Raw genomic sequence first — 25804 nt, forward strand, 5'->3', positions numbered from 1 at the left:
ACAACTTATAAATAGCCTGAGTCTGTGCAAATTTTCACATTAATTAAATTTCAGCAGCGACGACGACAACGCAACCAGAACAGAACAGCCCCAGACTGAGGGGCGGGGCAGGGGCTATGCCACGACAACGTTGACATATTGAAGGAAAACGACAGATTTAGTACATAATATATAGACAACATATATGCGGTTCGGATGCAGACACAACAGAGAGAGAAATCAGCTAGGGCTGCATCCTCAATAAAGCGGATGCACTCGTTCAAAACATTCATAATGCTTGTCAACAAGAAATAAATAAGTGGAGTAACCTACCATATAAAGTTGTTTAAAAAATGGTAACCTAATAACTTTATTCGTAAACTAAAAACGATACAAATGTAGAAAAAACTTAATTAAAAGGGCAAGAGGAAATGCAATTAACCTTTCACCCGGATGCTAATGAAATCTCTTCCAACTAAAGTTTGTTGGATATTTTTATTACGGATCGATATCAATCGAATTCGCATGGAAAAGATGCTTCAGCCTGGTATAAGGCAAGCTACTTTTTTGGCAATAGACCCTTTTTTGTGGTTACTAGAGGTTTGACGTACAATCTTCATCAAAGGACATCGGTTTATAGTTTGCATGTTATCTGCAGTGATATAACATATAATTCAAAGGGGCTTGCGGGGATGAAGAGGACATGTCCAACATTTGTTTACGACTAACGGGTATTAATGGGTCAATACATAATTAAACATTGACAAGATAGCAAGGAAACAAAAACTCAACATGAAAGCGTGGATGGCAAAGATATTGACTCCTAAAATGGGGCAGAGGCAGATTAACCGGTTGCAGATTGAGAAGAACATGGTTAAAGTCTTTAAAAACTTCGCCTGACTTAAATAACTTATATGTAAAAACCAAATTCAATATTTCAGTTGGGGGTATAGCTCAGGGGCAGAGCATTCGACTGCAGATCGAGAGGTCCCCGGTTCAAATCCGGGTGCCCCCTTATTTTTTTTAAGCATTCTCGTTATTTTTTCATGCACACTAGAAGATATTTCTGGTGGATTCTCTTCTCGAGACGTTTCCCACGAACATTCTTCACATTTTCCTCAACTATTCCAGTGTCAAGCTCTCCATGCCCGATGAAGCTTAAAATGTTGCCATTGCCGTGGCATCATAAACCACTTCTCTTGGCCTGAGCTGCGTAAACATTTTCCGCCCAGTGAGACTCTCCAAAAGGACGCCTAGCACAGTGGCTGTGACTCGGTGCTATAAGGATACCTCTATCATGTCAGATAATGGTTGTTAGGGATTGGAAAACTCTTAGAAAAATCGTAGAAATCGCTGATAAGTTTTGATTGTAATAATAGCATGTCGCTAAGATAAGATATTGCGAGGTCTTGTACTCGCAGATCCCTGAATCTGAAAGGCCTGCCTTTCCCACTGTGCCGGGAAGACGAAATGGTCGAGGACAGACCCAAGTTGTTGCCCCCAGCCCTGTGACGACTCTCGAGCGTTGTTGTGGTGCTGAGGCCACTGCATTTGGCATAGAGCGAAGAATCTCCGTCCGTCCGATCCGTCCCGCCTCCAAAGTGGCGGATGGTAGAAGCGGTATCGGGGAAGCGGAAAGATTGGGGGGCACTTAGGAGTGCCAGCGCCGTAGTTGTAGTTGTCGTTGTCGCCGTTCGCTGACGTCGTGTATTTATAGCCGAGATTTCTCTGCTTTTATTTTTCGCTTATTTTCTTTCTTCTCAGCAATTTTCCCTTGCCATTTACATGGCTACGCAAAAATATGCAAAAATTGCAAGTACAGCAGCAAAACAAAACGAATAAATTTATTTGTGTAATTATTTTTGATTTTTGTGCATGTTTCTGTATGACCAAAGCACACAAAATAATTGTTAAATTAATTGAAAGCTACGCATTCGGCAAAAACTATACAAATATCTACAAATTGTAGAATATCAAATCTGAATTCCGAAAAAGAACCCACTAATTGGCGTATGCGAAATCATGGGTCGAAATGACAAGCCAATAAAAGAGATATGTCAACGAGTGGGCATAAAACCACATTTCTTATATAATGTTCGGAAAAAATATCTTCCAAGTGATTGAGTAAAATAATCAAGCTCGAATCGCAATGAGCTGGGCTATTTTCCAATACAGAAATGTATATTTTTGTAATGAAATTGGATTTTGATGGCCAAAGAGTTGCGACTAGGCTCAATCCTCATTTTGCAAAAGTACTATAAAGAAAGTGAAGAGGTTAAAAATGTTGGTATTTATTAGTCAGGGTACAAAGTATACTATAAATACTAGGGATAAGCTATAAAGGACTTACAAAAATTTATAAAAGCCTGGAGTTTTTAAAGAAAGTTTTTTATTCAAAAAGGACGGGAATCTCGACGTATATTGCAAAGAAAGATACTTTTCATTTTCCCCTTACTCAACTACAAGAACAGCCATAAAATTCTATACCTCAGCTATTTATACTGCAGAGACTACTATTCCCCTGGAAGCATATCAAACTGAAATCAGTTTAAATATATTACGCACACAAATCCCCCCAGAAAAGGCTGAAGAAAGTGGAGACGAGGAATCAAGCTTGAAATGTTATTTTGCTGGCAGCCTCGGCTGGAGATACGTATGATATATCTAATGGCCATGTAAAGAGCATGTAAGCACCCTCCCACCCACCGCCCATTCACATTCGCATCCCCTTCCCCGAGTGGCATTGTCGGCCACATCAATCATGTGCCGTGTCCTTGTCCAAGTGCACCGAAAAGTATGCAACGATGCTTGCACTTAAGTATATGTATCTGTATCTGTGCTTGACTCCCCTGCGACTGTTTGTGTGTGCGTGAATTTATATTGTGGTCCTCAGAAACCGCACAAATATGCTGGCTCCTTTCTAGGCAAGATTTGTCAAGGCAACCGCATGGGAGGCATTGGAGGAGGAGGAGCGGAGGAGCCGTTTCCCGGGGACCACTCACTCGCACCGCCTCATTAAAATTTTAAATAAATATTACGCCGGTTCGGGCAAAGCCGAGGGTGCAAATAATTAATGAAAAGTAATATCAGCAACACCAGTGTTTTGAGCCCACAGGCAACCGAACCGCCTTCGTCAAACATCGGTTGACCGCAGAAAGTAGCTGCCTCATAATTCAGCAGTCACTATGTAGCGCCAGCTTTGGCATCCTAATTTGATTAGCATCGGCCCAGGAGGGCGTTTGCCACAGCTTTGGATTGAAGTACGGCCGCTGCCGTCTCCTCCATTTCCCGATTGATGGCTTTCGTCAGCCGAAAGCGGTTTCAGGTGAGGCTGGGGCTGGGGCCCAGCGGCTGCTTCATTAAAACTTTTACCTCGCCGCGCTCCGCGTTCCTGCAGCGAGCGATTGGTTGTGGTCTGCGCTAGAGCTGAAAACAGAAAGGAAAACCGCAACTTTTCATTACCGCTCCGGTTGCCAACACGGCTCAAGATGCGGCAGCACTTCTAATTGCAACGCAAATCGAAATCGGTTTGCCTTCCCTAAGTGATATGCATGTAATTACAGCAAAGGACTCAGGGTATTAATAGGAAAACCGAAACAATTTAAGCGATTCTTTATGTTTTCATTCTACTTTTGGTTTGGCCTTAAGTACAGATGTCCTCTATCTTTTGCAAGGAATTCGGACACAGCACAGTTCCTAAAATTACAAAGCGCATAGCTGAACCTGAAGAAACTGCTCTAGAAGATTTAACAAAATTATGGAGGAGAAATTATAGATAAACACCTAATGGATTACTAGTTATCTTGCGCAACTTCAAAACATAGCCCTAGATATATGTTCTGCTAGGTGGTTCTTAAGAAAACGCCGAATAATTTTGAATAATTCTACAAGATTGACAGCCAATCTTCGGATCTTTATTATTCTTGAAAAGTCAATACAATCGCTAAGAAAATTTTATTTTAAAACTTACCAATACCATCTTCATCATATAAAATATTCAAAATTTTCTAAAATGATAAAAATGAAAAACATATATTTTGGTATATTTCTACTTTTCATTTACTTTATCATAACTTCTATTGGCAATTTCACAATTTGTTCTCTCTATTTTACCAAAAAGATAACTTTGCTAATTAATGGCAAGAAAAATTGTTCAACGTAAGCTGTAAGAATGTCAGCTTAGGAATGTTTGCAAACTTTTTCAATTCATGATTTTGTTTCTAAAAAAAAGAATGTAAAAGCTTGGCAATTGCCAATTTTCATATTCCAGCATTTTTTCGGGAGAAATGCAGTTCCTGTGAGAAGCTTGGCTCAGCGGCTGTCAAGCAAATAACAAATAAAATGCCAAGGGGAGCTGCGAAGGACGAGTGGGAGGACTTGCCCAGGCGGAGGCCAAGAGAAATCAACAAAGTGCGCCAGTTACAAATCAAAAGAAGAAACCGAAAAGAAAAGGATTTTTATGCAATTTTTTTCGCTGCTTCTGCTATCGCTGCTGATGTGCAGAGAAGAAAATATCTGTATATTACATTTCTTTGTAAGTAAATACATTTTTATAAAATTATATCGTGTAGAATTTCCTATGAAAATAAAGTCGAAACTTTTGAATTCCAATAAATAGGCATTAAATTGGATTAGAACAAAAAGTCCTTGTTATTTTTAAATGTTCACCTATTTCTTTGAATTACAGCTGTAGTAATATAAATATAATTTACAAGAAAATGTAATAAACAAACAAACTAAAAAAACTTTTTAAGTTTAATGATAAATAAAAACAAAATAATTTATAATGGCCAACTTTCCAACTTTTCAGCAAACTGCACCTCTTTTTTAATTTACAAGCCAATTAAAATATTTTCAAAAATAAAAAACAGCTTCACATGGCACTTATTGACATTTAGAACTGGAAATCAAAACAAACTCTAGTCCAAGGATCCTTATGCATTTTAAATAGTTTCAAACAATTAAATATATTATATCTAAATGGGAAACGAAAACACGACCTAGATAGTTCTTTCAGTGAACTGCCCGGATGCCAAGCAGGAATAGCAGCCAGCGGGGTGGCAAAAGGGGGCGGAGAGGCGTGTCTGGGCAGTGGGAGGCGGCTACACAAAATTGGCCAATTTACATGCGTTTGTGTTTTGCGCTGTTGTTGCTGTACCAGAGGAAGATTGAAGTTCAATTTTGAGTTTTTCTGTGAGTGTGTGGGTGAATCAAATGCAAAGTGGCAAAGTTGCAGGGAATCGGGAGATTGAGGTTTGTTTTCGGGGTTCGGGGGCTAAAGGTTGCCGGCTAGAGGTGGTGGGGAGTGAAATTGCAAACTGCTGCAGCGTTGAAATGCCAGCAAAGAGTTTAAGCCCAGCCAAGCGAAGCACTCAAGAGGCATTAAGACAGGGACACAGACAAGAAGAAAGATAGATAGATGGATAGCTGTAGCTGAATAGCTGGATAGCCGGAGAAAGCTGGGAAGAGCTGGAAGAGCAGAGCAGGAAAATGAAAATCGCTTTGAAAGCGTCTGCAACGGAAGGGCTTTAATAAGCTGCAGGTGAATGGGAGTGGGAGCGGGAGTGGGTGGGCCGCTCGGGGGAACGCTCTTGGGCAAACTGTGGTTTCCATGGTTTACTTACAATTTAAGCAGCCGTCTTCTTGCAGGCCCTCCCCACGCGTTGCGTATACGCAGCGTGGGCCCCCGACACCTCGGGATCGTCATGCAACCGTGGCGAAATGACAACATTGTTACTTGCATTACGCTAATGAGCTTATCAGGGCCCCCAATGTAACTAATGAACCGACTGTGGCTTTCGGTTGTGTTTATATTTATCCTCAGAGAGGACTTATGCGCCATGCCAACAAAGGCAGATTTGTTATTTTTGAGTTGCATTTCAGGAGATTACAAAATAATATAACTAAGATAGGGTGGACGTGTGTAGATATGTGATTATGCAAAGCCAATCTGGTTCGCTATTGCAGAGTAAATGGTGCCTGCAATGAACGGATAAGCAGGACTATTTCATTTCGTTAAATGCAACATGGGAAAAGTCCTAAATTAACTTTGAAATTACTTTTAATTGTAACGCAAACAAATTGGTTCAGTTTCTGTGTCACTCTAATTTAAACATAAATTAGTAAAGGAGTGTAGGATTAGGTGACTAACTCGTCAAATCTCTCATCTGCCGTCACGTAAAAATTTGCAAATATGTAATTGTAGTCGACTTCTCTTATGATAATTTGTTTGTGAGATAATTTTGATAAAAAAAAGGAGCAAATGTGAACAAACCTATTCAATTTATATGTGTTTCAGGAGAGGCAGAGAAAGGATGTGTGGAAAACCATGTCAGATAAATAAATACATGTAATAATATGATCCATAGCAACAATTCTTGGAGCTTTGTGTTTTTTCTTTTGCGCCTTATGATAGTAATATCATCATATTTCCAACAGTACCTTGTATGTCCGTCTGTCCGTCCGTTTCTACGCAAACTATTCTCTCAGTTTTAAAGCTATCGGGCTGAAACTTTCCCAAAAGTCTTTTTCTTTTGCAGGTAGTATATAAGTCGGAACCAGCCGGATCGAAAAACTATATCTAATAGCTAATCCTTTCTTGTTTTTAATGAATTTGGTGAACTAGAAACTGAGCAATTTAGTTTGTTCAATTTAAACTTAAATTTGTACAGATAAATTTTGTATTCCGTTATTGTACATTTTCAACTTATCTTGGATAAAAAACAAAAGTATTCACATTTATCAGTTCGACGCCTTGCCCTACCACTTTTAAATGAGGAAAAAATATTGGTTTACCCCAGTAGATGTAGTAATTAACTCCATCGAACGAATACACCATCGAACTTTTAAGGCTTTCTGCTTTTGAAATTTAAAAAAAATTTTAGTTTGAATGTCACAATAACGAATCGTTCGTCACTATACCCTACACTCCCCTTAAAAATAAAAAACATACATCTGAAGTGATAGATGCAGCAAAAGTAACTAATGATTTTAGAAGAGTTTCTAAATGATCCTTTTAAAATTGTAACAATAATCTATCACTTTTTGTATTGTTCATATGGTCCAAAACATTTGCCTGTTTACAGTTTTTTCATGTACTTTCCTTTTATCTTCAAACTGCTTCACCATTCGAGTGCCTGTAAGGTGAACGAGCTAAGAATTCATTTTATAAGCACCTGCATTGTAAAACTGCGTCAATCTAGTTAATTAAAATCCCTGCTCCCGTGTACAGCCAACCCCAAACCGCTCCCAGACCTTAAACATCCGAAACTAAGAAAAAAGAATGTTCGCCGCACATCCTGATCCATTCTCTGATCCGGCTTACCCCGTATACCGGGCTTCCTTGCACTGCGTGCTAATCCCAACACTTTTCACACTTTAGCCAAGGGCCCACAGATAGAACTTTATCAACAGAACATCGGAGAATGTGCATGTGTGGCAAACTTTGGCTGCACATTTGAACATTGCTCTAATTACTTGCCCCCATACGAGGCATAACAAAACAATTTGAAAGTCAGGAGGGGGGAGGTGGATAGGGGGAGGGGCAAACCGCACACACACAGGACAAAGTATCCCCGGAGGAGATGGAGATGGAATCAAGCCGAAACAGGAAACATCAACATGACAGAGAGGAGACCAGGACAAACATTTAACAATTTTGCAGGAACAATATTCAATTTCCGACTGTCTAATAAGTTTTTGGCCAGCACACTCACACGTAGAGGAGTTGGCCCATGTAATAAGCCAACTCTAGGCGTCTGGGCTGTCTATCCATTCATCGCCCCAGTCGGAGACCCATCGTATCCCCATTCCCGCTCCAAATCCCGAACCAACCCGACAAAACTTCCATTACTCAAACCAGGACAGCGACGCAACATTTTCCTTTAATTTCCTTTTTAGTTTTTTTTCGACGCCAAACTAACTTGCCATGCCCTGCCACAGCGAACTCCTGCCCATCCGGCCCTCCGTCCGTATCGCAGACCCGGAATATTGTCAGCTTAAAGCCGGCCATTCGTGCATATACACACCCACTTACCACGTGCAGATCCCTCAACTTTAATGAGTACCCGCGGGCCAATGCAAACACAACAGTAACGGCTAACGGGCCATATAAAATGCATTTCGAGTAACAAACTTTAAACACTGCGAACGCGTTCATTTGGGACCGCCATGAACGTGGATGCTCCCCAAAGGGGTGGTCCCCAGGATCTGGGGACTTGGGGTTCTCCTAGCGCGACAGTTGTGGGTGAATAGTTGAGGGCTGCCTGCACAACAGTCAATTACGGCTTGTAAAAATACATGTTTATGCGCCATGATTTCCTGTCTTTGGGTAGCCACTAAAAGGGAATGATTGGAATCGTTTTTGTCAAAACAATGTTGCGGGATAAAAGAGGAGTTCCGGATAGGCAGACATTCGGAAGTGAATATACTTTAAGTAATAATAATAAATCTTGAAGAATTATCATTCTTTAAATAATCGTTTGGCAAAGTATGTGTGTTTGTCTATCTGTCCGGAGGGAGTTAAAATACTTTGTACAGATTGAAACCCACAAATTGATATTCTCTGTGCCACTCTCGTTTTTACACCCCCTTTTATGAACCGAAAAACTTCACCAATTATTAATGTGTTAAGCAGCTAGAGATTTAATACCCGACAGCTTAGCGGAAAATAGCTCAATAAAAGGCAGATTTAAAACGTCTACGATCTTTGCCATCCTACATTCTGCAATAGAAAATGCCTGTTTAGGCAAAAATCTTTAACATATTTCTGAACCGGGCTGAAAAAGACATTTTTAGAACATAAACTTATTTACTCTAATTATAACACAACTTGTTTATGTAACATGTGCTTCTAATAAAAGGTTATGAAATGTTCTTGCTTAATTAATTTTATTTTTCAACTTCTGATTCCAAATATAGGTAAGAATTGTTTTTATCATTTTTAAAGCATTTACAACCGACATAATTTCGAACAAAAAGATCTCTTCCTATAAATAGAGGTATAAATATCAAATGGAAACAATTCCGCAGTCATAGACCAAATAGATGTTGAGCAGAAACTTAATTCGAACCGCATAAACGTATAACATTTATGCTAGGCCTGCCCCAAAGTAAATACAGCATGTTGCCGGGCCGCTGTCGAAGTCGGCTCTATAAGGCCGACCTCCCCCGCCCTTTCAGGATCCAAAGCCATGCAAATAGGAGCCAAATGAGTATTGGAAAGAGGCAGACATGGGGGATATGGCCCAGAAGGAGCTCGAACTGGGGTGGGCTGCGGGGTCCTGCTGCGGTTTACACTGCCGCCAAGGAAATGACAGACGATGTAAAAGAGTTCATTAATATTGCAAGGTATGCTCACGACGACGATGGGACAGGTCAGGGGGTTAAGGCAAAGGAAAGAATGAAAGGAAGGACAACAGCAACAACAAACGAGGACAACGTTTTGACTGCGCGCACAATTATTTTGTAATTTGTCATATTTTGTAGGCCTCGGCTCAAGTCAGACAACGTTGCACTTTGCTCGGGACGGTGGCGGGAGAAGTGGGTGGCAGGAAGATGGGGCAGGTCATCACTGCTTTGTCCAAATTTTCAAGTAGCAGAGCCTCGGACTCAAGTGGCTTGACGGCCTACTAAACAGGGAATGTGGGGGCAGATGGTGCACTTAAAAAAATTGATAGCCTAAAGCTACATTTATAAAAAATTTAAAATATTTTGTGCTGTTTAACGTCTGCAAAATCGATTTGATAAATAATAATATTTAATATTGGTCTTTAAAAAGTAGTGGCATGACACTTGATATTGTTTCATCCATATAGATATGATTTCCCTAAGTGTACCTATGAATATTACAATTCTCCAAATGTGCCATAAATTAATAATTTTGCTTATATTGACGACTGTACAATCTAGGGCATTCGAAGCATTAAAAATTCACAACATATCCATTCTAAAACATTGTATTTTATACAAACATAATACATTGAGCTTATTGTAAATAAATTATTTTCTCTGTACCAAGAAGTGGGTGGGTAGCAAGAGAAGATCGCCTACAAACTGCATAATTGTTTGTATTTTACGCTTTACATGATAGCTAAGCAAATCTTTTGTTACACTGCCTAACAGAGAAAACTCGCTCATTCTCAAATTTTCTCTCTCTCTTAGCCTTTTTGTTAGCCTTATGCTTTGTGTGCACTTTCTAAACATGGCGGCGCCAAACAGCGGCTACCTCAACCTACTTTTGGTTCCTTTGCCCGCTACACAGGAAAAAAAGATATGGTTTTCGATTGGATTGGATTGGTTTAAAAATAGTAGACAATTCGACCTTTCGACCATTAAATATATTATTACTTAATCATATTGCTAAAAGGATATGTTTGATAGTGCATTTTCAGATAAAGAACAATCCGTAATACCAATATTAACATAAGAAATAAAATGAAATCTTTAAAAAGACTATATTTTAAATGTAACAATATTTTTTTGTGTAGCTTGGATGCCGTCGTTCAGACTTTAATAGTTAGACCCTCTTATACCAGCCCCCTAGTTACGCCCCTTTTGGTAAGTCAACAGAGAAAGAGGCGCAGTCAGTCAGCCAGTTTTCTTGCCCCTGTTGTGTTCTGCATGTTTACCTAGCCCCGGACCCTCGGCCACATCGTAGTGCCACCCTCCATGGAACCGTTTCGCCTCATCATGTGCCGCCCCCCATAATTATACCCTACAAATGAGTGGGCCATAAAGTGTTTCGTGTTAGAGCGAGCAAACATAATAAAAACATGGAATAATATTTAGTACATGTTGCCACCTTTATAGTGAACCTGCTTCTTAAGCCAGACGGCTGTAGTATAAGGACAGATCTATAAAGTAATGTAAGAATTCAATAAGTGCAAAACACCTGGAGCATGCATATAATAATATCATATTTCTATAATGGTAATAGGAATTTTTTAAAAACATTTAAGTAAAATAAACAACTGCTTATTTAAGTAATATTGATATTCCTACTAAAGCACACTTCTCACAAAGTTTCACAATTTAAAAAGTGTAAAATTTGAACTCATGTTAAAACTTATAACATTAATTAGATCCTTAGATCTACTTAGTAAACTGCTTATCTACTTATGTATAACATCCAATAAATAAGCATCCTTATTCCACTCTCGAAGACTTCCTCACTTCATCATTTGCTTGCCAGAGTATCACCCACTTTTACACTTTCACATCAGGGCTTGTTTTTTCGGCTCTCATAATTTTGATATGCAGTATTTTCAGTCCACTGCTTTTAGTTCCCTGCTCGTCCATTTCTTCGGTTTGCGCCTGCTTCTTCTATCATTTCGTGCACAGTTTTGTTTGTGTTTGCAGTTGTTTTTGTTGAATTACATGCACACATACAGAGGGACAAATATTTATTTAAAACTTATGCCCGAGGCCTTTCATTACTGTGCACGGTAAAAATATATATTTCACTCTTCTATTCTACCTCCCCCCTTTTCCCGCCCTCCCTTGGTTTCTCTTTTCACCATTTTGTGTCGGCCGCTTCTCAGTTCTTGTTACTTTTTTGCGCTGTGCAAATGTGCGGAATGTTGCTTTGTGCCCCCCATTCGCTTTCTTCTCCCACCCCCTTTCTTCTGTTTTCCGGATTTTTGGTCCATGGCTACTAAGTGAAAATTTTTCAGTCCACGGGGCGGTTGCTTTCACAGTCTTCGCCTAGTTAATGTACTTGTAGCCAGCTCCTGTTCCAGATCCTTTCAGATCCGCCACCTCGCCACAGACCGCACCACATCAGCACCCCCAATTATGACGTCTAGCGGAGTTTTAATTAGTCTCCGTACTACTCCCCACTCAAGACCCCCGATCCTGCAGCTCCTCTCCGCTTTGTATTGTCTGTGTCCTTGTGTCTGGGCCATTGTCTTGCCTCGAAACGAACAAAATGCATTATGACATCGCAACAAAATAGCCAAAGCTGTTGAAATTTTTATGCGATTTACTCGGTGAATTATTTTAAAGTAGAGTGCGCTTAAGAACCTCTCTGCTCCCATGGCAACATAGAGAATGGGGGAAAATTAAATACAAGTGGTTTCGTAGTTGCAGATGATAATTATTTTATTTCTTGGCTTTGATAGTAATTAATTAATTGGTTGTTTTTTGTGGATACCATATAAAAAACACAACCACATTAAATAGTCAATGTTAGTGCTGGCTCTTTAAAAAGAGTTTTACTCTACCTATGTGTGCCCTATATTTACGTCAAAAGTAGACATCATTTTTCAGGAGTTTTTTCATATAAAAATAAAAATGACTATACTTATCTTTACCATACTTAAATTGGTTAATAGAAAATATAAAATAAATTACTATAATAATAGTTTTTGTAAACATTTTAAAGGTTACATATAAAGTAATGTTACAAACTGTTGAATGCTCCCAGATTTTATGAAGTGTCTAAAACACTGTTATAATCAGTACACATTTAAATGCCATAATAAATATTTTCGCTCGTTGAAATAAAACATCAATCAAACACCCATTAACATGAGAACACCACAAAACTACTCATATTTCCCAATAAAGCATTATAAATATATATTTTCTGAACAGTTGTCCAGCACAGTCGAAACTCACCCGTCTATTTAGAAGCGCAGAGTTTACTTTAAATTTCGCTTTGGTAAAATTTGGTTAATTAGTTTGAATGTTTTCCTGCTTGTTTGTTTGTTGCTGCGCGGTAATGTTTTTGGGCGCCAAAAAGTACAGTCACCAACACAGAGGCAAAACACGCATAGAGCGACTGTTATTAGCTGTCGAAACTGTTATTTCCCCGTCTCTCTGTCTCACTCACTCTCCCTATCTCTCTCTTTCTGCCTGTCTTTTTCCCTCTTTTGGGATTTCGACTGAAGTAAGCGGCGTTTTGGATGGTGCACTTGATCCGCTGTTATCGGTCGAAAATCGGGGGAAAACGGGAAGAGTTTTGGTAATTTTTCGGTAATTTCTGGTTTATCTCCTTTCGTCGAATTCGGTCGGCTGATTGATGGATGCCAGAAGCGCACACACTGCACAAGAAACACACAACTTGACTGAGCGAAATTGCACAAATAACTGAATTGAAATATCCCCCCGCCTCTCTCTCACACACACACACACACACCCGCAGAGAAAGGGAGGGAGAACGAGAGAGAACCAGTGCGAAGGAGCGAGAAAGCATGCCTGCTTCGCTTATTTTCGTTCAAAAATTTCTTACAAATTTGCTAAAACCCAAAAAATGAGTAGAGAAGCGCGGTGCACTCGAGTGCATTTTAATTGATTTTTTCTTCATTTTTTCCCCCGGCTTTCACTCACAGCAGGACGGCCTGAGTGCTCGCATCTCGCTCGGTCCCACGCGGCGTATGCGTAACATTACAGTTGCATTTCGGCGATTCGAGTGAGTTTCCCTCCGAACTGAGTGAGTTGCCAGTGGGCGATCTCCTGTGGGTCAGGCTCCAGTTTCTCTCCTCCATAATTTTAAGTTTTAATTAGCTTTTTGTTGCTGCTGTAATTTCGACAGCAAACAAAAGTTGCTGCTGCATCAAATTTTAAATTAATTACACGTAGGAATGCTGAAAAATTGATGGCCCCGACGAGGTTCCATTCGTTTTGGACAAACAATTAGCATTTCACTGTCCCAAATATAACGCAAGAGTATGAGGCCAAGTGAAAGAAAAGTTTGCGGAAGTTTTGTGAGGGATAGCTTTCGTTTTTTCAAGCAGGCAGTAGGGCGAGGAGTTGGGCTCGGCGTAGACAAAGTTTTTAATATGAAAATTGCTCGTTTGGGGTCGAGGAAATTAAGTGGATGGATTGGCGGCTGGGGAAATGGACCCTTTTCGATTGATTCAAGTCTAGGACGTACTTAACTTTGATGGACTCTTTTGATAATGACTTAATTATGTGCGCTCAAAAATTGTGCCTTTTCCTTGTTAGTTTGTTCTTCCTTAGGTGATTTGAGGAGATATATTTGCTTTGGTAAGAATATATTTTCACAGAAGAGTTGTTCCATATATTTGTGTACAATAGAGTGGTCCATAAAGTAGAGTCTTGTTCCAACCTTCAGGTATTTCTAGATTTGGGTGTTGATCAATTGTATTCGAAAACTGAAAACCCGTATTTTTTTAATCTTTTATCTTTGCGCAACGGCTACATCTTAAAATACAAGTTTCCTTACAAATTACTCACGCGACAAGAATGCCAGTTAGAATTTTGATATAAATAACAGAGAGCACGCTTTAGTCGAGTGCTTCGATCATCAAATACCAGTTACTCAGCTAACCAATTTACCATAGATATTGACACATTAATGCAAAAATTTACATAGAAAATAACCTTCAAAAATGTAAGCAAATTCCATTTTTGTGATTTGTTGGCAATAGAGTGGACGTGAAACTCGGCTAAGTCACACGCGCTAGTAAAATACATCCAAATTTTAATGCTCTAGTCTTAATAAGAAAGAACGCTACAGTCGACGGCTAAAGGGAGTGCGAGGGAGATGAAGATATGCACGCATCAAATCGACTGTTTCCGAGATTTCACACCACGCCAACTGGCTGCACCTAGCGGCGAAAACTTTCACTGCTCATAATGAATGTTCCGATTTCAATAAATAGGCTATTGATAAACAAAACAAAAAACCATTTATACTTTTATAAAATCATTAAACACGGAGGAGCCTTACCGATTTTAACGCTGTGGCTGTTTGTGGGCGTCAGAAAGGGCGTGGCAATCAGCTTAAACAAGCTTGATCTTCGTAGGAGTCCCTAGAATCTGTATCCCAATATTCTAGCTTTCGTAATTCCCGGCAGGGCTAGATCGACTCGGCTATTGATCCTGATTAAGCAGATATACAGGGAGGAGCAAATTCGAGTCCTAGACCAATATATCAATTTTGGGCCCCTGGCCAAGGAGCGTTTCTTTAATAAAACATGCATATATATATCTAGAGGGGTAGAGCTGTTATATTTGGTTTATTGATGATTGTTTACATTAAATTTCTCCTAGCGAAGACAAAAATACTATTTGGGATAATTCCGAACCCATCTTCGTGAATTTATTAAGCATCAAACGGAACAGCCCAAAGGGACCATAATTGAGAACATGCGAGTTGATTTTGGTTTTTTTTTCTTTTTGAAAATAATTCGATTATTTTGTTGCTTTATATAAGAATTTCTTTATTAATATTCTAAGAATAAATACACAAATGTGGTTCAGATGAATTGAAAATAATTTTTATACAGTCAGTAGTTGCATATATGTACTCAACTTGTAAAAATAATTTGTAATTTAAAAAAATTTTGGTCAAAGGAATCATATGTCTAAAAACTTTGGTGTTTGTGAGCTATCATTATGGAACCCAGCAAATCGAATCGGTCAAAATTCTTCTTTATTGAATAGCAATTTTTTTAAGATATCTCAGATGTCTCATTTTAATTCGTGAACTTTGCAATGGGCTTAAAAGTTTAATTTGTCAAAATCAACTTCCGTTCTCGTTAAAGCACCTTTCCATAAACTTTCAATTGTTTCTTTGAAAATAAAGTTTCCATGTAGAATGTAATATGATTTATTTGTTTAATGGTCCACTTAAAAGTAGTAAGGCCCTCATAGATAGCGTTCCAAACAGATGAAGCCGAATTTATCTGAAAATTCACTCGGAATCAGAAAACTCAAACAGGGTGTTCCGAAATCCATGCACATCAAGGCTTGAGCATGCGCAATCGGCATTTAAGCCGAAGCAACTCACTCAACTGGAGAGCAACAAGAATGCAACACCTACGCGACTCAAAAGCACACCTGGAAATACCAAAGTAATGCGGCAAACAGAGAGGGACAGCCCGAAAAGGGGTAAGAGGGAGAGAGAGTGAGTGAGCGGGCGGAAAACGAACGTCAGCTGCATGAGAATCCAAAGGCGGGACGATTCCAATTGTGACATTTGCCATTGTTGGCCAGTGTAATGACACACAGCTACACGAATGAGTATGAATTCAGCGCGGGAAGGCTTTAAATATTTATGAATGAAATGTTGTATACTTTTCGGGCACAATCGCCGGAACTAGTACAGAGAAAAGAATTCTATGCAATTGTCCATAAATTGATGACTATAGGTCTAAAACTTCAAACTCTGTGCATTAAAAATGAAGAAAGAAATGGGTCCCAATTAAAAAAAAATCATAAATCAAATATGATGGCTTTAAAGGTACAAATTATATAATCCCAATAGCAAGGAAGGTTGCTATGGTCAAAAGTCAAGGGCAAAGCGTATAATTTTTGTTCTTTTGCCTTTTACTCGTCCATTATCTAGTATTAAAATGTAATTAGCATTACAAATCATTGTATAGATCTTGTAAAATAAAATTTTATATATTTTTTTAGTCATTAAAACGAGTCAGACTCCATTTGTCGTTCCACTAGATCAGCAAAAGTGTATATCAGACGGTAGTCTCAAAAATGCAATGTATTTAAATACATTATGAAATACGGTATATTTTCGAAATTTTAAAGCCTATTTCCCGGTAGGAGCATTATTATAAAAAAGTTATTTTGCATTTTTAATCTTTATGTCTATACCTATAATAATCTTGAAGACATGAACAGAAAACTGCAACCGGTCCTTACTTGATATCTTTACATTGCTATAATATCCAATCGCGAGCTTATGGTGCACAGTGCTATTTATGAAAACGGAAGAGATTAGGAGATAGGAACTGAAAAGCTGCTGTCTTAGCGAGAAGTCCTTGACGAATGTATCATATTTACTCGTGAAATCCCTTGCCTTCCTCTGCATGCTTCCAAAAATTTACCACTGCATTTTATCAATGAAAGAGCTTCAAGCAATATTGCAAAAATATGGAATACTATAACCCCCATTGAAGCATGACCAAGGGTAAAGTTTGTCTCCAAAACGTCCCTCACAATGAACTCTCGGCCAATGGCCAAGCTAATCGCAGTGGAAAACCCGAAATCCAATACGGTTCCAATTGTATCAGAATTATCATGGTTGACCTCATCCGAAGGGCGTTGATGAGCGTTGACCACGGTCCAGGCCGGCAATGAACCCCAAAGAAGTGGAAACCACCGACCACAGCTCACAACGCACATGACGAAGCGGACCATCAACCAATTTTAAGGTTAATGACTGTGTTTACGGAAAATATATGTGAACTCTGCCGAAAAAAAACGGCTAAGTAATTTAAATTGATAGCAAAACGACAATCAGAACATGAGTAATCGAGGCGCTGCCCAAAAGGGCCCACAAAGTTTTGTTTTGATTTGTTCCATTTTAGTTACCGCGTACAAATACGTTTGAAATGCGTTTATATGGGGATTTCAAAAAATTGCGTATACGCCGCTTGGGTCATGCACGAACGAGCAAACCGAGCAGCCGTTGATGGGCGGCCGATTAAGCTCCATTAAAAAAGCGTTTTATGCTTTAAAAATTGCAAATATTCGGCGGCGAACTCTATAAAAACAGTTAATGCCGGACTTTTTCCATTCAGTCAACGTTCGAGGATTACACGCCACAAACACGGCCAGCACAGTCATGTCAGCGAAACAAACGAGCAGTTGCCTCTGGTTGGGATTGGTCCTGGTCGCGATGCTTCTGCAGCCTTCCGAGTGCCAGTACTACGGATATCCCTACGGGTACGCAGGTGCCAGTGCGGCAGCGGGATCGGGCTATGGGAACCTCTACGGCAGCGGCATGTACGGATACCCCTACAGCTACGGCGGATATCCGTACTACTCGTACCCCGGCTACAACCCCTACTCCATGTTCGGCGGAGGAGGTGGCTATGGACAGTACGGGTACCCCTATGGAGGATATCCCTACGGCGGCAACGCCGGCAACGGCATGAGTGAGTAATCCGACTGCGCGTTCGCTATTCTTTGCACCCAAGTAATCTTCAAGTGTTCTGGACCTGTTTTCTTCTCTAGACGTGGCCTACGCCAGCAGCAGTGGAGGATTCGCCACAGCCAGTGCGGGCGGAAGCGGGTACTACGGATGAGAGATATTCGCGTCCTAAGCTAGTTTTACTGTACATACTGGTTAAGTCTTCCTACTATTTAAGTGTGTTAATCTGAATAAATAAAATAGTTATTTAATTTGTAATTAAAGACAAAAGTATTTGATCTAAAGGGTGTTCTTGCCGTGTTACCTTGAAAAAACTCAGACTGGGATAGAAACAATTATTGAATAAAAAACTATCTTTAAATGTATATATGCTACGCCTATTTGATGAAATTATTTCATGAAATGACGCAAGAAAGATGACAAAGAATTCAGTTTCAATCCATGAAATGCTAAGGCACAGCCTGCTTTATTCTACAGAGGTCTTTACAAATTTCAAATAATCTGACAGTTCAGCTGATATCATTTCATAAAATTGTCTATGAATGCATAAATTCATAGCATAAACATAGTATTTGTCATAAGAAAACCTGGTTTATTGGCTATAACTTTGCAGGATACATTGACAAAGTTAATAGAACGTAGGGAATAGTGACGAACGATTCGTTTTTTGAATAACACTTTTCCAAAAATAAATAGTTTCAAAGGTTTAAATGCAGAAAGTTGCTGACATATGTATGTATATTGAGCTTAATACCATTGGTAAAATTCCAGCAGAGTTAATTACTACAGATTATGTCGTAAACCAATATATTTTAAGCTTTTAAAAGTTGTAAAGTAACTGATAAATACACATTAAAAGTCTTTGCTGATGTACAAGTTATATATTTTTTCTTCAAGAAAAGTCGAAATTTTATTACATTATTGTAATGGAATACAAATTTAACTTTGCACATAAGAAAATGTCTACTGCAGTTCTGGGTTTAAATTAAGCAAATTAAGTTGTTCAATTTCTAGTTCATAAATTTCAACAAAAAAGAATTGTTTAAGCTGTCGGCTCTAGAAAAGAAACAAATAACGATGAAATGTCAACAAATACCAAAAAGAAAGTTAAGTCTACTTACCCTACCCTTCATTCGTCACGATACCCTACAAGGTACTGTTGGAAATATGATGGTGCCACTTTCATAAAACGCAAAAAAATAAAACACAAAGTGCTTAAGATCTTATTAATACGCGAATATATATGTCTGACCTGGTTTTCCACAAATCTTTGGCCCTGCTCAAAAAGGTTTTTTAATTTTCGCTCCACCTTTTTTGTCAAAATTATCTCTCGAACAAATTGCGCGAATTCTTCATAAAATTATTGTAGATACATTGTCGGCACGATAAAAGAAATCGGCTACAATAATTGGGACTTTTTAACGTGACTTCACATGTGAGATTTAAATGTATCGTCACCTTACCCTACTCGTCACCTTACCATACACACCGTTACTAAAAAGATACACACCACCAAAACTTCCAAAAATTACAAATAAAACTTGACCTTCTATGACTTAATCAATTTAAAAAATACCCCCATTTAGATTTAAAAAAAAAACAAGGAAGAACGCTATAGTCGAGTACCTCGACTATCAGATACCCGTTACTCCGCTAAAGGGACCAAAGGGAAATGGAGACACGCAAGCAGCAAAGCGAGATTAAAATGCGCCACCTACCGGCGGTAGACAGATTTAAGCGTTATGGGCGTTAGAGTGGGCGTGGCAAACTTTTTTTGGGTCTTTGGTATTGATGGTATTGAGAAGAACAATTCATTTCAGTTAGAATTTTTACTCTAGTATCAAAACTGTAGGAGCCAAAGTTTTGGGCGGTTTGTAGGCGTTAAAGTGGGCGTGGCACGCTGCTGAAACAAACTTGCGCTGCGTAAAAAGCTCAGGAATCTGAATGCCAAATTTCAATAGCCTTGCTCTTATAGTTTCCGAGATCTCAGCGTTCATCCGGACGGACGGACAGACGGACATGGCTAGTGATCCTGATCATGAATATATATACTTTATGGGGTCGGAAACGCTTCCTTCTCCTGTTACATACTTTCCGACGAATCTAGTATACCCTTTTACTCTACGAGTAACGGGTATAATAAACAAAAGGAAAAGTGCAGATTTGGCCACATTTTATTTGCTACCGAATTTGAATCCAGCGCAATGTTGGCGCCCACTCGATATCTGTGGTTAGTGTTGAAAGGTGCACGGCAGCAAGACGCCACGAATATATCGGTCTGTCGATAAGTCCCGGCCGTTAGCCAATTCGACTATTTCGACTTTATTCGACTTTATGCGAGTCCATCCACGGGCAGACCTTCAAGGACGAGTTTTACTCCTGCCTGCGCTACACGCGCCGTGGCCTCGTTGGGATGGCCAATTCTGGGAAGGATGACAACGCCTCGCAGTTCTTCTTTACGTTTGCACCCACGCCGGAGTTGCAGAACAAGAATACGCTGTTCGGGAAGATCACCGACGACACCATCTACAACATGCTTAAGCTGGAAGAGGGCATCGTTTCCACAGAGGTGCTTTCGAATCCGTTCGATGACATTATACCTCGCACTGTGGCCAAGCCGTCCTCCAGAGCAAAAAAAGAGCAAGAAGGAACGGCAAGGAGTCAAGTAAGATATCTGCTTTTAGTCGAAGGGGTTCAGATTAACTACACTCCATGGAGGGGGACAGTACTTCCTACATGACCGTAACCAAATTATTTATCTAGTAATTTGTGAGATCTCCGTATAATGCTGCATACTTTTTATTCATAAAGAAATATTTCAATAAACTGAAACCATGACAATATTTAACCCATGGCAAATATTAGCTTTGCTTTTAATACATTGAAGTCCGTCAGTACCCTCTCAAAATAATCCACAGGAACTTCGGCATGCTTTCTCTTGGTGAAGAAACCGTGGGCGAGACTAACGTTTGCATATGTAATAAAAAGGACGCCGGTAAAGCGAAAAGGCAAGGATAAACCTTCCACTGCCAGAGTTCAAAGAGTCGGACGATAAAAAATCTAAGCTGGTTGAAGAAAATACCTTTTCTGAGGACGAAGAGGATGTTCTGTTAACACGTGAGCAAGAACAAAGTCGGAAAGTCTTAGAAGAAAAGTAAGCTTGGTTAAAAAGCTAAAAATTCATATTTATCATGCAACTGGAATTATGTTTTCTAGAACGAAGATCCGTGAAGAAACTATTCCTCTTAAGAAGAAATATCAAGATAAGCAGAGCAAAGATAAACTAGTTTCGAATGGACTAGAGAAAGAAGCAAAATCATCTGAGATCAAGGGTTCAGCGAAAATTTAATTGAGTCCAAGGAGAAGTACCCTGCTAAAAAGCAGATGGGTTTCATTTTAATTTTTCGAATTTGAATTCCCTCGCGAACTAGAGGCGGGCGACTTGCCAATACTCGAGATACTTTTATCCGATACCTTATGCGATAGTGGTATCCCATCTCCAACCGGCCGTTAGCCAATTGGACTATTTCGACCAAAAAATAGTCTCGCAAAACACAAAACCAAAGCACAGACGTTGCGCTCTCGCCAAATTCCGCCGCCGTCGCCTGAAACTAACACAAAGTAATCCCAAAATCAGTGAAAAAATCGCCGAATAATAGAATTTAAAGGTGGAAAATGGGATAAATAGCCTGTTTAAAGGGGAAGGCCAATAGGCGGCATAAAAACATTGCATTGCGTAATTGGGGCCAACAAGAAAAACAACTAAAAAAAAACAAAGCCAACTGACTGCATTCTAATGCGCCTGTGTGTGTGTGTGTATCTACAGCTGAGTTGCAAATTTATTTGTTATTTATTTGGCCTCAAAAGGCAACTTACTTACGTGCTTGCTGTGTGCTTTTTGCGGATGAAAATCAATTTCTTTAATATTGCACAGTGGATTATACTTGACGAGTAGTGAATAGAAAGAGGAAGACAAAACAGCAAAAGTATGCTTACGTTAAAAAGTGCTTGCTCCACATTTCGCCGCCTTTCTCCCTCACTCCTCTGCCGTCTCTTTCCCTCTCACGGGGCTGCTCACGCGCACCGTGGGGTGTTTTTTTCACTTTTTGCGTACCGCTTCTGCCTCGCACCCCTTACCCACTGTTCGAGCAGCTTAATTTCATAAATCAAGGCAGCGTCAGTTAAAAAACAACAAGAACTACTTCTGCTCAAGTCCCCTTCAGACCCCCTTTTCTATCTTTCCCGTTTCGGCAATGGGAAATTTCCGTAGCCACCGCACAGTGGGAATAGACAAATTAAATTACCCGATTGCAATCGGTGCTTTTATGGGCAGTTAATTCAGTTTCAAGCCGTACGATGTTGGACAAAAGCACAGACAAACTTTCACACCTCAAACAAAGCCAAATAGTATATTGCTAAGTATACTACAAATATTTACCCCCATATCACACATCTAAAACTAGAGCTCTTTAAAGCACAACCTTAAACTGCTTCAGCCATACTAATATTTAATTAATTAAGACTATAAAAAGAGCGTTTACCTAAATTAAAATAAATTGGACTTACATAAACGATTATTCTAAGACAACTTTTACATTCTAAAAATATCAATTATACAGTTTATTTATTTAGTTACTAGTCATTCAAGATAATGATCATTATAATAAGAATCAAATTCAAGAAACAGAATTATATTGTACCATCTTTTACACGCATCTCTCCCACTGTGCGCATCGTAGACAGAACAGCTGATGCCCGTCAAATTTTATATAAAAGCGCTTTGAGTGCAAGTGTGAGTGAGCGAGGGAACTTGGATATCGATAAAAAAATAAACTAAAAAGAAACCAGTCATCAGTTCAATTGACAAACATTCCAGTTGATCTAGAACTACTCGGCAGTACGTATATTTTTGCCTCGCAGTGTCGCCTTATCTGGGGGAGTGTCTGGGGCTTCACGTTTTGCTGCTTATCAAAATCACGCGACTCGACGCGGACCCCCAATGAATTGCCAAGGTTGCTGATAAATGAATACTAATCAAAAGTTTGTTCGTTCCGCTGGCTTATCGCTCAGATAGCAAAATTCTAGGTGGCACGAGCCGACGACGACAAAGAACCCATAAAGACCGCTTATATAATTCGGCAGCGAAGCAGGCAGGCCCCCAAATCCCGACAAGATGTTGCGAGTGCTACGAAGTACTTCCTCCAGATGCTCCAGTCTGCAGCAGAGCGTGTTGAAGAGGTAATTTACATCGATTACTTACAAAGACTTTGGAAGCACCTATTCTAGTACCTAGAAATAATGTTCAATCTAATATAAGTTCCACTTTATTCCTAATGTAAAGAAAAATATTTTAAAGAACTATATAATTAATAGGGTATTATTTTTATAATTTAATGACTTGTTACCTATTCTAAGATTATTTAAATTAAGGGTTTCCATTATACATATTTATCAATAATATCAATCGATTATATTTTCCAGCTACTCTCGCAGTCTGGGCTCTGTTATACCGGACCTCAACCTGAAGGACTTCCCGATCGTAAATGAACCGATTCTGGCATACCGCAAGGACTCGAAGGAGCGCAAAGCCCTCGAGCAGGCTCTGAAGGGCACGTCCTCGAGCTGCGAGGATATTCCGATCGTGATCGGCGGCAAGGAGTACAAAACATCAGAGGTGCGCTACCAGGTCATGCCCCATGACCACCAACACAAGCTGGCCAGCTTCTACTACGCCGACAAGAAGCTCATTGAGAAGGCCATCAAAACAGCCGTGGAAACGCAGCCGAAGTGGGACCGTGTGCCGATCGCAGACCGTCTGAATATCTGGGAGAAGGCAGCTGATCTAATGGCGACGAAATACCGCCAGGAACTGAACGCCGCCACCATGTTGGGTCAGTCCAAAACGGCTATCCAAGCGGAAATCGATGCGGCAGCGGAGCTGATCGACTTTATACGGTGAGTGACCAACAATCCATTACCATCTATAAACGACAGTTGTACTATTTCGTGTGTGTTTTACATATATCATAAAGCTCTTATAGTAAGTCCTTTTAATTCTGGAACAAAATCCATTCCTTACATCGCAGAATGAATGCCTACTTTCTGAAGGAGGTCACTAAATATCAGCCCATCAGCGAGGACATCAAGGTCACTAAGAACTCTTTGCGCTATCGTGGCATAGATGGCTTCATCGCGGCTGTCAGCCCCTTCAACTTTACTGCCATCGGCGGCAACTTGTCCTACACGCCAGCTCTGATGGTAGGGCTAGTCTATCCTTGAAATTTCCAATAAAAGAACCATCACCTCCTCTTTCCCAGGGCAACGGTGTGCTGTGGAAGCCCTCGGACACAGCCATGCTGTCTAACTGGCTTATTTTCAAAATTATGCGCGAAGCGGGAGTGCCCGATGGAGTCGTTAACTTCGTGCCCGCCGACGGGCCCGTTTTTGGGGACACCATAACCGCCAGTCCCCACCTGGCCGGCATCAATTTCACCGGCTCAGTGCCGTAAGTAATTGTCGGTCTATTGATTTTCCTATTGTAACCCATCCCTTCCGGCGACAGAACCTTCAATCGCCTGTGGAAGCAGGTGGGCAACAACATTGACAAGTACGTGAACTTTCCCCGCTTGACTGGTGAGTGTGGCGGCAAGAATTTCCACTTTGTGCATGCATCAGCCGACGTTGAGTCGGTGGTGACATCCACGATACGCTCGGCATTCGAGTACTGCGGTCAGAAGTGTTCCGCCTGCTCGCGCATGTATGTGCCGGAGTCCCTGTGGCCACAGGTAAGCTCAAGGGCATCAGATTACGATGTTTCACCATGCTGATCTGTTAACCCCTCACCTGCAGATCAAGGAGGGCCTACTGTGCGAGGCGTCGAAACTGAAGATCGGCGACGTTCAAGACTTTAGCAGCTTCACGTCGGCTGTGATTGATGACAAAGCATTTAAACGCATTACGGGCTATATTGAGCATGCCAAGAAGTCCTCCAACCTCGAAATTCTCGCTGGCGGCACGTACTCGGACAGCAAGGGGTACTTCGTCAATCCGACCATTGTTCTCAGCAAGGATCCCAAGGACCGCATAATGACCGAGGAGATTTTCGGCCCCGTACTATCGATTTATGTGTACAAGGAGTCGGACCTCCTTGAAACCATGAAGTTCGTGCACACCTCAACCAAATTTGCTTTAACCGGAGCAGTATTCGGCCAGGACGAGTAAGCCAAATCCCCAAATGAAATAACCTTTATTTTATAACATTTTCTTTCAGGGAATTCGTCAAGTGCGCTCTGCAGGAGTTCAAAATGGCCGCCGGAAACTTCTACATCAACGACAAGTCCACTGGATCCGTGGTGGGCCAGCAGCCATTCGGCGGTGGTCGAATGTCTGGCACCAATGACAAGGCCGGAGGACCACATTATATTCTGCGTTGGACGTCTCCGCAATCTATCAAGGAGACTTTTGTGCCTCTGCGTGATGTCAACTATCCATATATGTGCGAATAAGCTGAATGAAGTAGGATGTGAATGGGGAGTGGGATGAGAATTAGTAAAAGCAGAAAAACCCGACAGGAATCTCATATAACTACTAACTATATAAATATATATAAATGTATTTTGTTGAAATATTTTTAAACACCACCCCTTGACTCTACCCCGTAACACCTATCTACTTCAGTTAGCTACAATTCGTATACACACACACTCTAAGAATCTCAGAACTACCATGAGTATGCCTCAGAAAAGATTGTAAATTGATATGCTGATACCTTTTGAACCACAAACACACCGTGACATGGATATTTTAATTGAATACTATGTAAAATCATTAATTTAACGTACGATTATACGCAATGTGATTATTTAATTATATGATTTATAATTACAAGGCCCGTCTTTTGTTTTTATCTATAACGATATTACTCGTATTCCGTAACACCCTTTCCAGTTACAAACTATATAT

At 40.1% G+C, this 25804-nt stretch overlaps 3 protein-coding genes and 1 non-coding gene across 24 annotated transcripts in view; 3 read left to right on the forward strand and 1 right to left on the reverse strand.

Moving 5' to 3' along the window:
* The window catches only part of LOC119553705 (poly(rC)-binding protein 3), a 95055-nt gene extending 82012 nt beyond the window's left edge, over positions 1 to 13043 (reverse strand). For 5 of the 18 annotated variants that reach the window (XM_037864277.1, XM_037864279.1, XM_037864278.1 and 2 more), the window contains exon 1: positions 12598 to 13040. The gene's annotated coding sequence lies outside the window, so the exon portion shown is untranslated. Of the gene's footprint in view, positions 1 to 12597 lie in introns of all 18 variants that reach the window. The other 13 variants (XM_037864269.1, XM_037864280.1, XM_037864271.1 and 10 more) reach the window with 8 other exon arrangements.
* On the forward strand, positions 923 to 994 carry Trnac-gca. Its single transcript has one exon. It is a non-coding gene; the product is annotated as a tRNA-Cys (tRNA).
* A 272-nt stretch (positions 13044 to 13315) lies between the features above and the next one.
* Positions 13316 to 18061, forward strand: LOC119554176 (neuropeptide-like protein 31). Of its 3 annotated transcripts, XM_037864968.1 has the most exons (3): positions 13316 to 13390; positions 17490 to 17846; positions 17926 to 18061. In XM_037864968.1, exons 2-3 carry the CDS (start codon positions 17534 to 17536, stop codon positions 17994 to 17996), a joined length of 384 nt encoding a protein of 127 aa, XP_037720896.1. In that variant the 5' UTR covers positions 13316 to 13390; positions 17490 to 17533; the 3' UTR covers positions 17997 to 18061. The 3 variants fall into 3 exon arrangements, with proteins under 3 accessions (XP_037720896.1, XP_037720894.1, XP_037720895.1); XM_037864966.1 differs by lacking the exon at positions 13316 to 13390 and having other exon boundaries at positions 16536 to 17846; XM_037864967.1 differs by lacking the exon at positions 13316 to 13390 and having other exon boundaries at positions 16536 to 17846; positions 17900 to 17995.
* Positions 18062 to 21334: 3273 nt separating this feature from the next.
* On the forward strand, positions 21335 to 25733 carry LOC119554052 (delta-1-pyrroline-5-carboxylate dehydrogenase, mitochondrial). Of its 2 annotated transcripts, none has more exons than XM_037864791.1 (8): positions 21335 to 21463; positions 22913 to 23080; positions 23324 to 23797; positions 23929 to 24100; positions 24160 to 24347; positions 24405 to 24627; positions 24692 to 25059; positions 25113 to 25733. In XM_037864791.1, the coding sequence occupies exons 2-8, from the start codon at positions 23016 to 23018 to the stop codon at positions 25345 to 25347; spliced, it is 1725 nt and encodes a 574-aa protein (XP_037720719.1). In that variant the 5' UTR covers positions 21335 to 21463; positions 22913 to 23015; the 3' UTR covers positions 25348 to 25733. The 2 variants fall into 2 exon arrangements, with proteins under 2 accessions (XP_037720719.1, XP_037720720.1); XM_037864792.1 differs by lacking the exon at positions 21335 to 21463 and adding an exon at positions 22615 to 22739.
* Positions 25734 to 25804: the final 71 nt, after the last annotated feature.

The sequence above is a fragment of the Drosophila subpulchrella genome, chromosome 3L (assembly GCF_014743375.2).
Source record: "Drosophila subpulchrella strain 33 F10 #4 breed RU33 chromosome 3L, RU_Dsub_v1.1 Primary Assembly, whole genome shotgun sequence".
Lineage (NCBI taxonomy): Eukaryota > Metazoa > Arthropoda > Insecta > Diptera > Drosophilidae > Drosophila > Drosophila subpulchrella.

Excerpts from the sequence above, each read along its gene's own strand:
- LOC119554176 (XM_037864966.1), top strand. The coding sequence starts at position 17,468 with ATGCCGGACTTTTTCCATTCAGTCAACGTTCGAGGATTACACGCCACA. Across the intron at positions 17,847-17,925 it reads CAACGCCGGCAACGGCATGA|ACGTGGCCTACGCCAGCAGC; the intron begins GTGAGTAATCCG and ends TTTCTTCTCTAG.
- LOC119554052 (XM_037864791.1), top strand. The coding sequence starts at position 23,016 with ATGTTGCGAGTGCTACGAAGTACTTCCTCCAGATGCTCCAGTCTGCAG. Across the intron at positions 23,081-23,323 it reads CAGCAGAGCGTGTTGAAGAG|CTACTCTCGCAGTCTGGGCT; the intron begins GTAATTTACATC and ends TATATTTTCCAG. Across the intron at positions 25,060-25,112 it reads GCAGTATTCGGCCAGGACGA|GGAATTCGTCAAGTGCGCTC; the intron begins GTAAGCCAAATC and ends ATTTTCTTTCAG.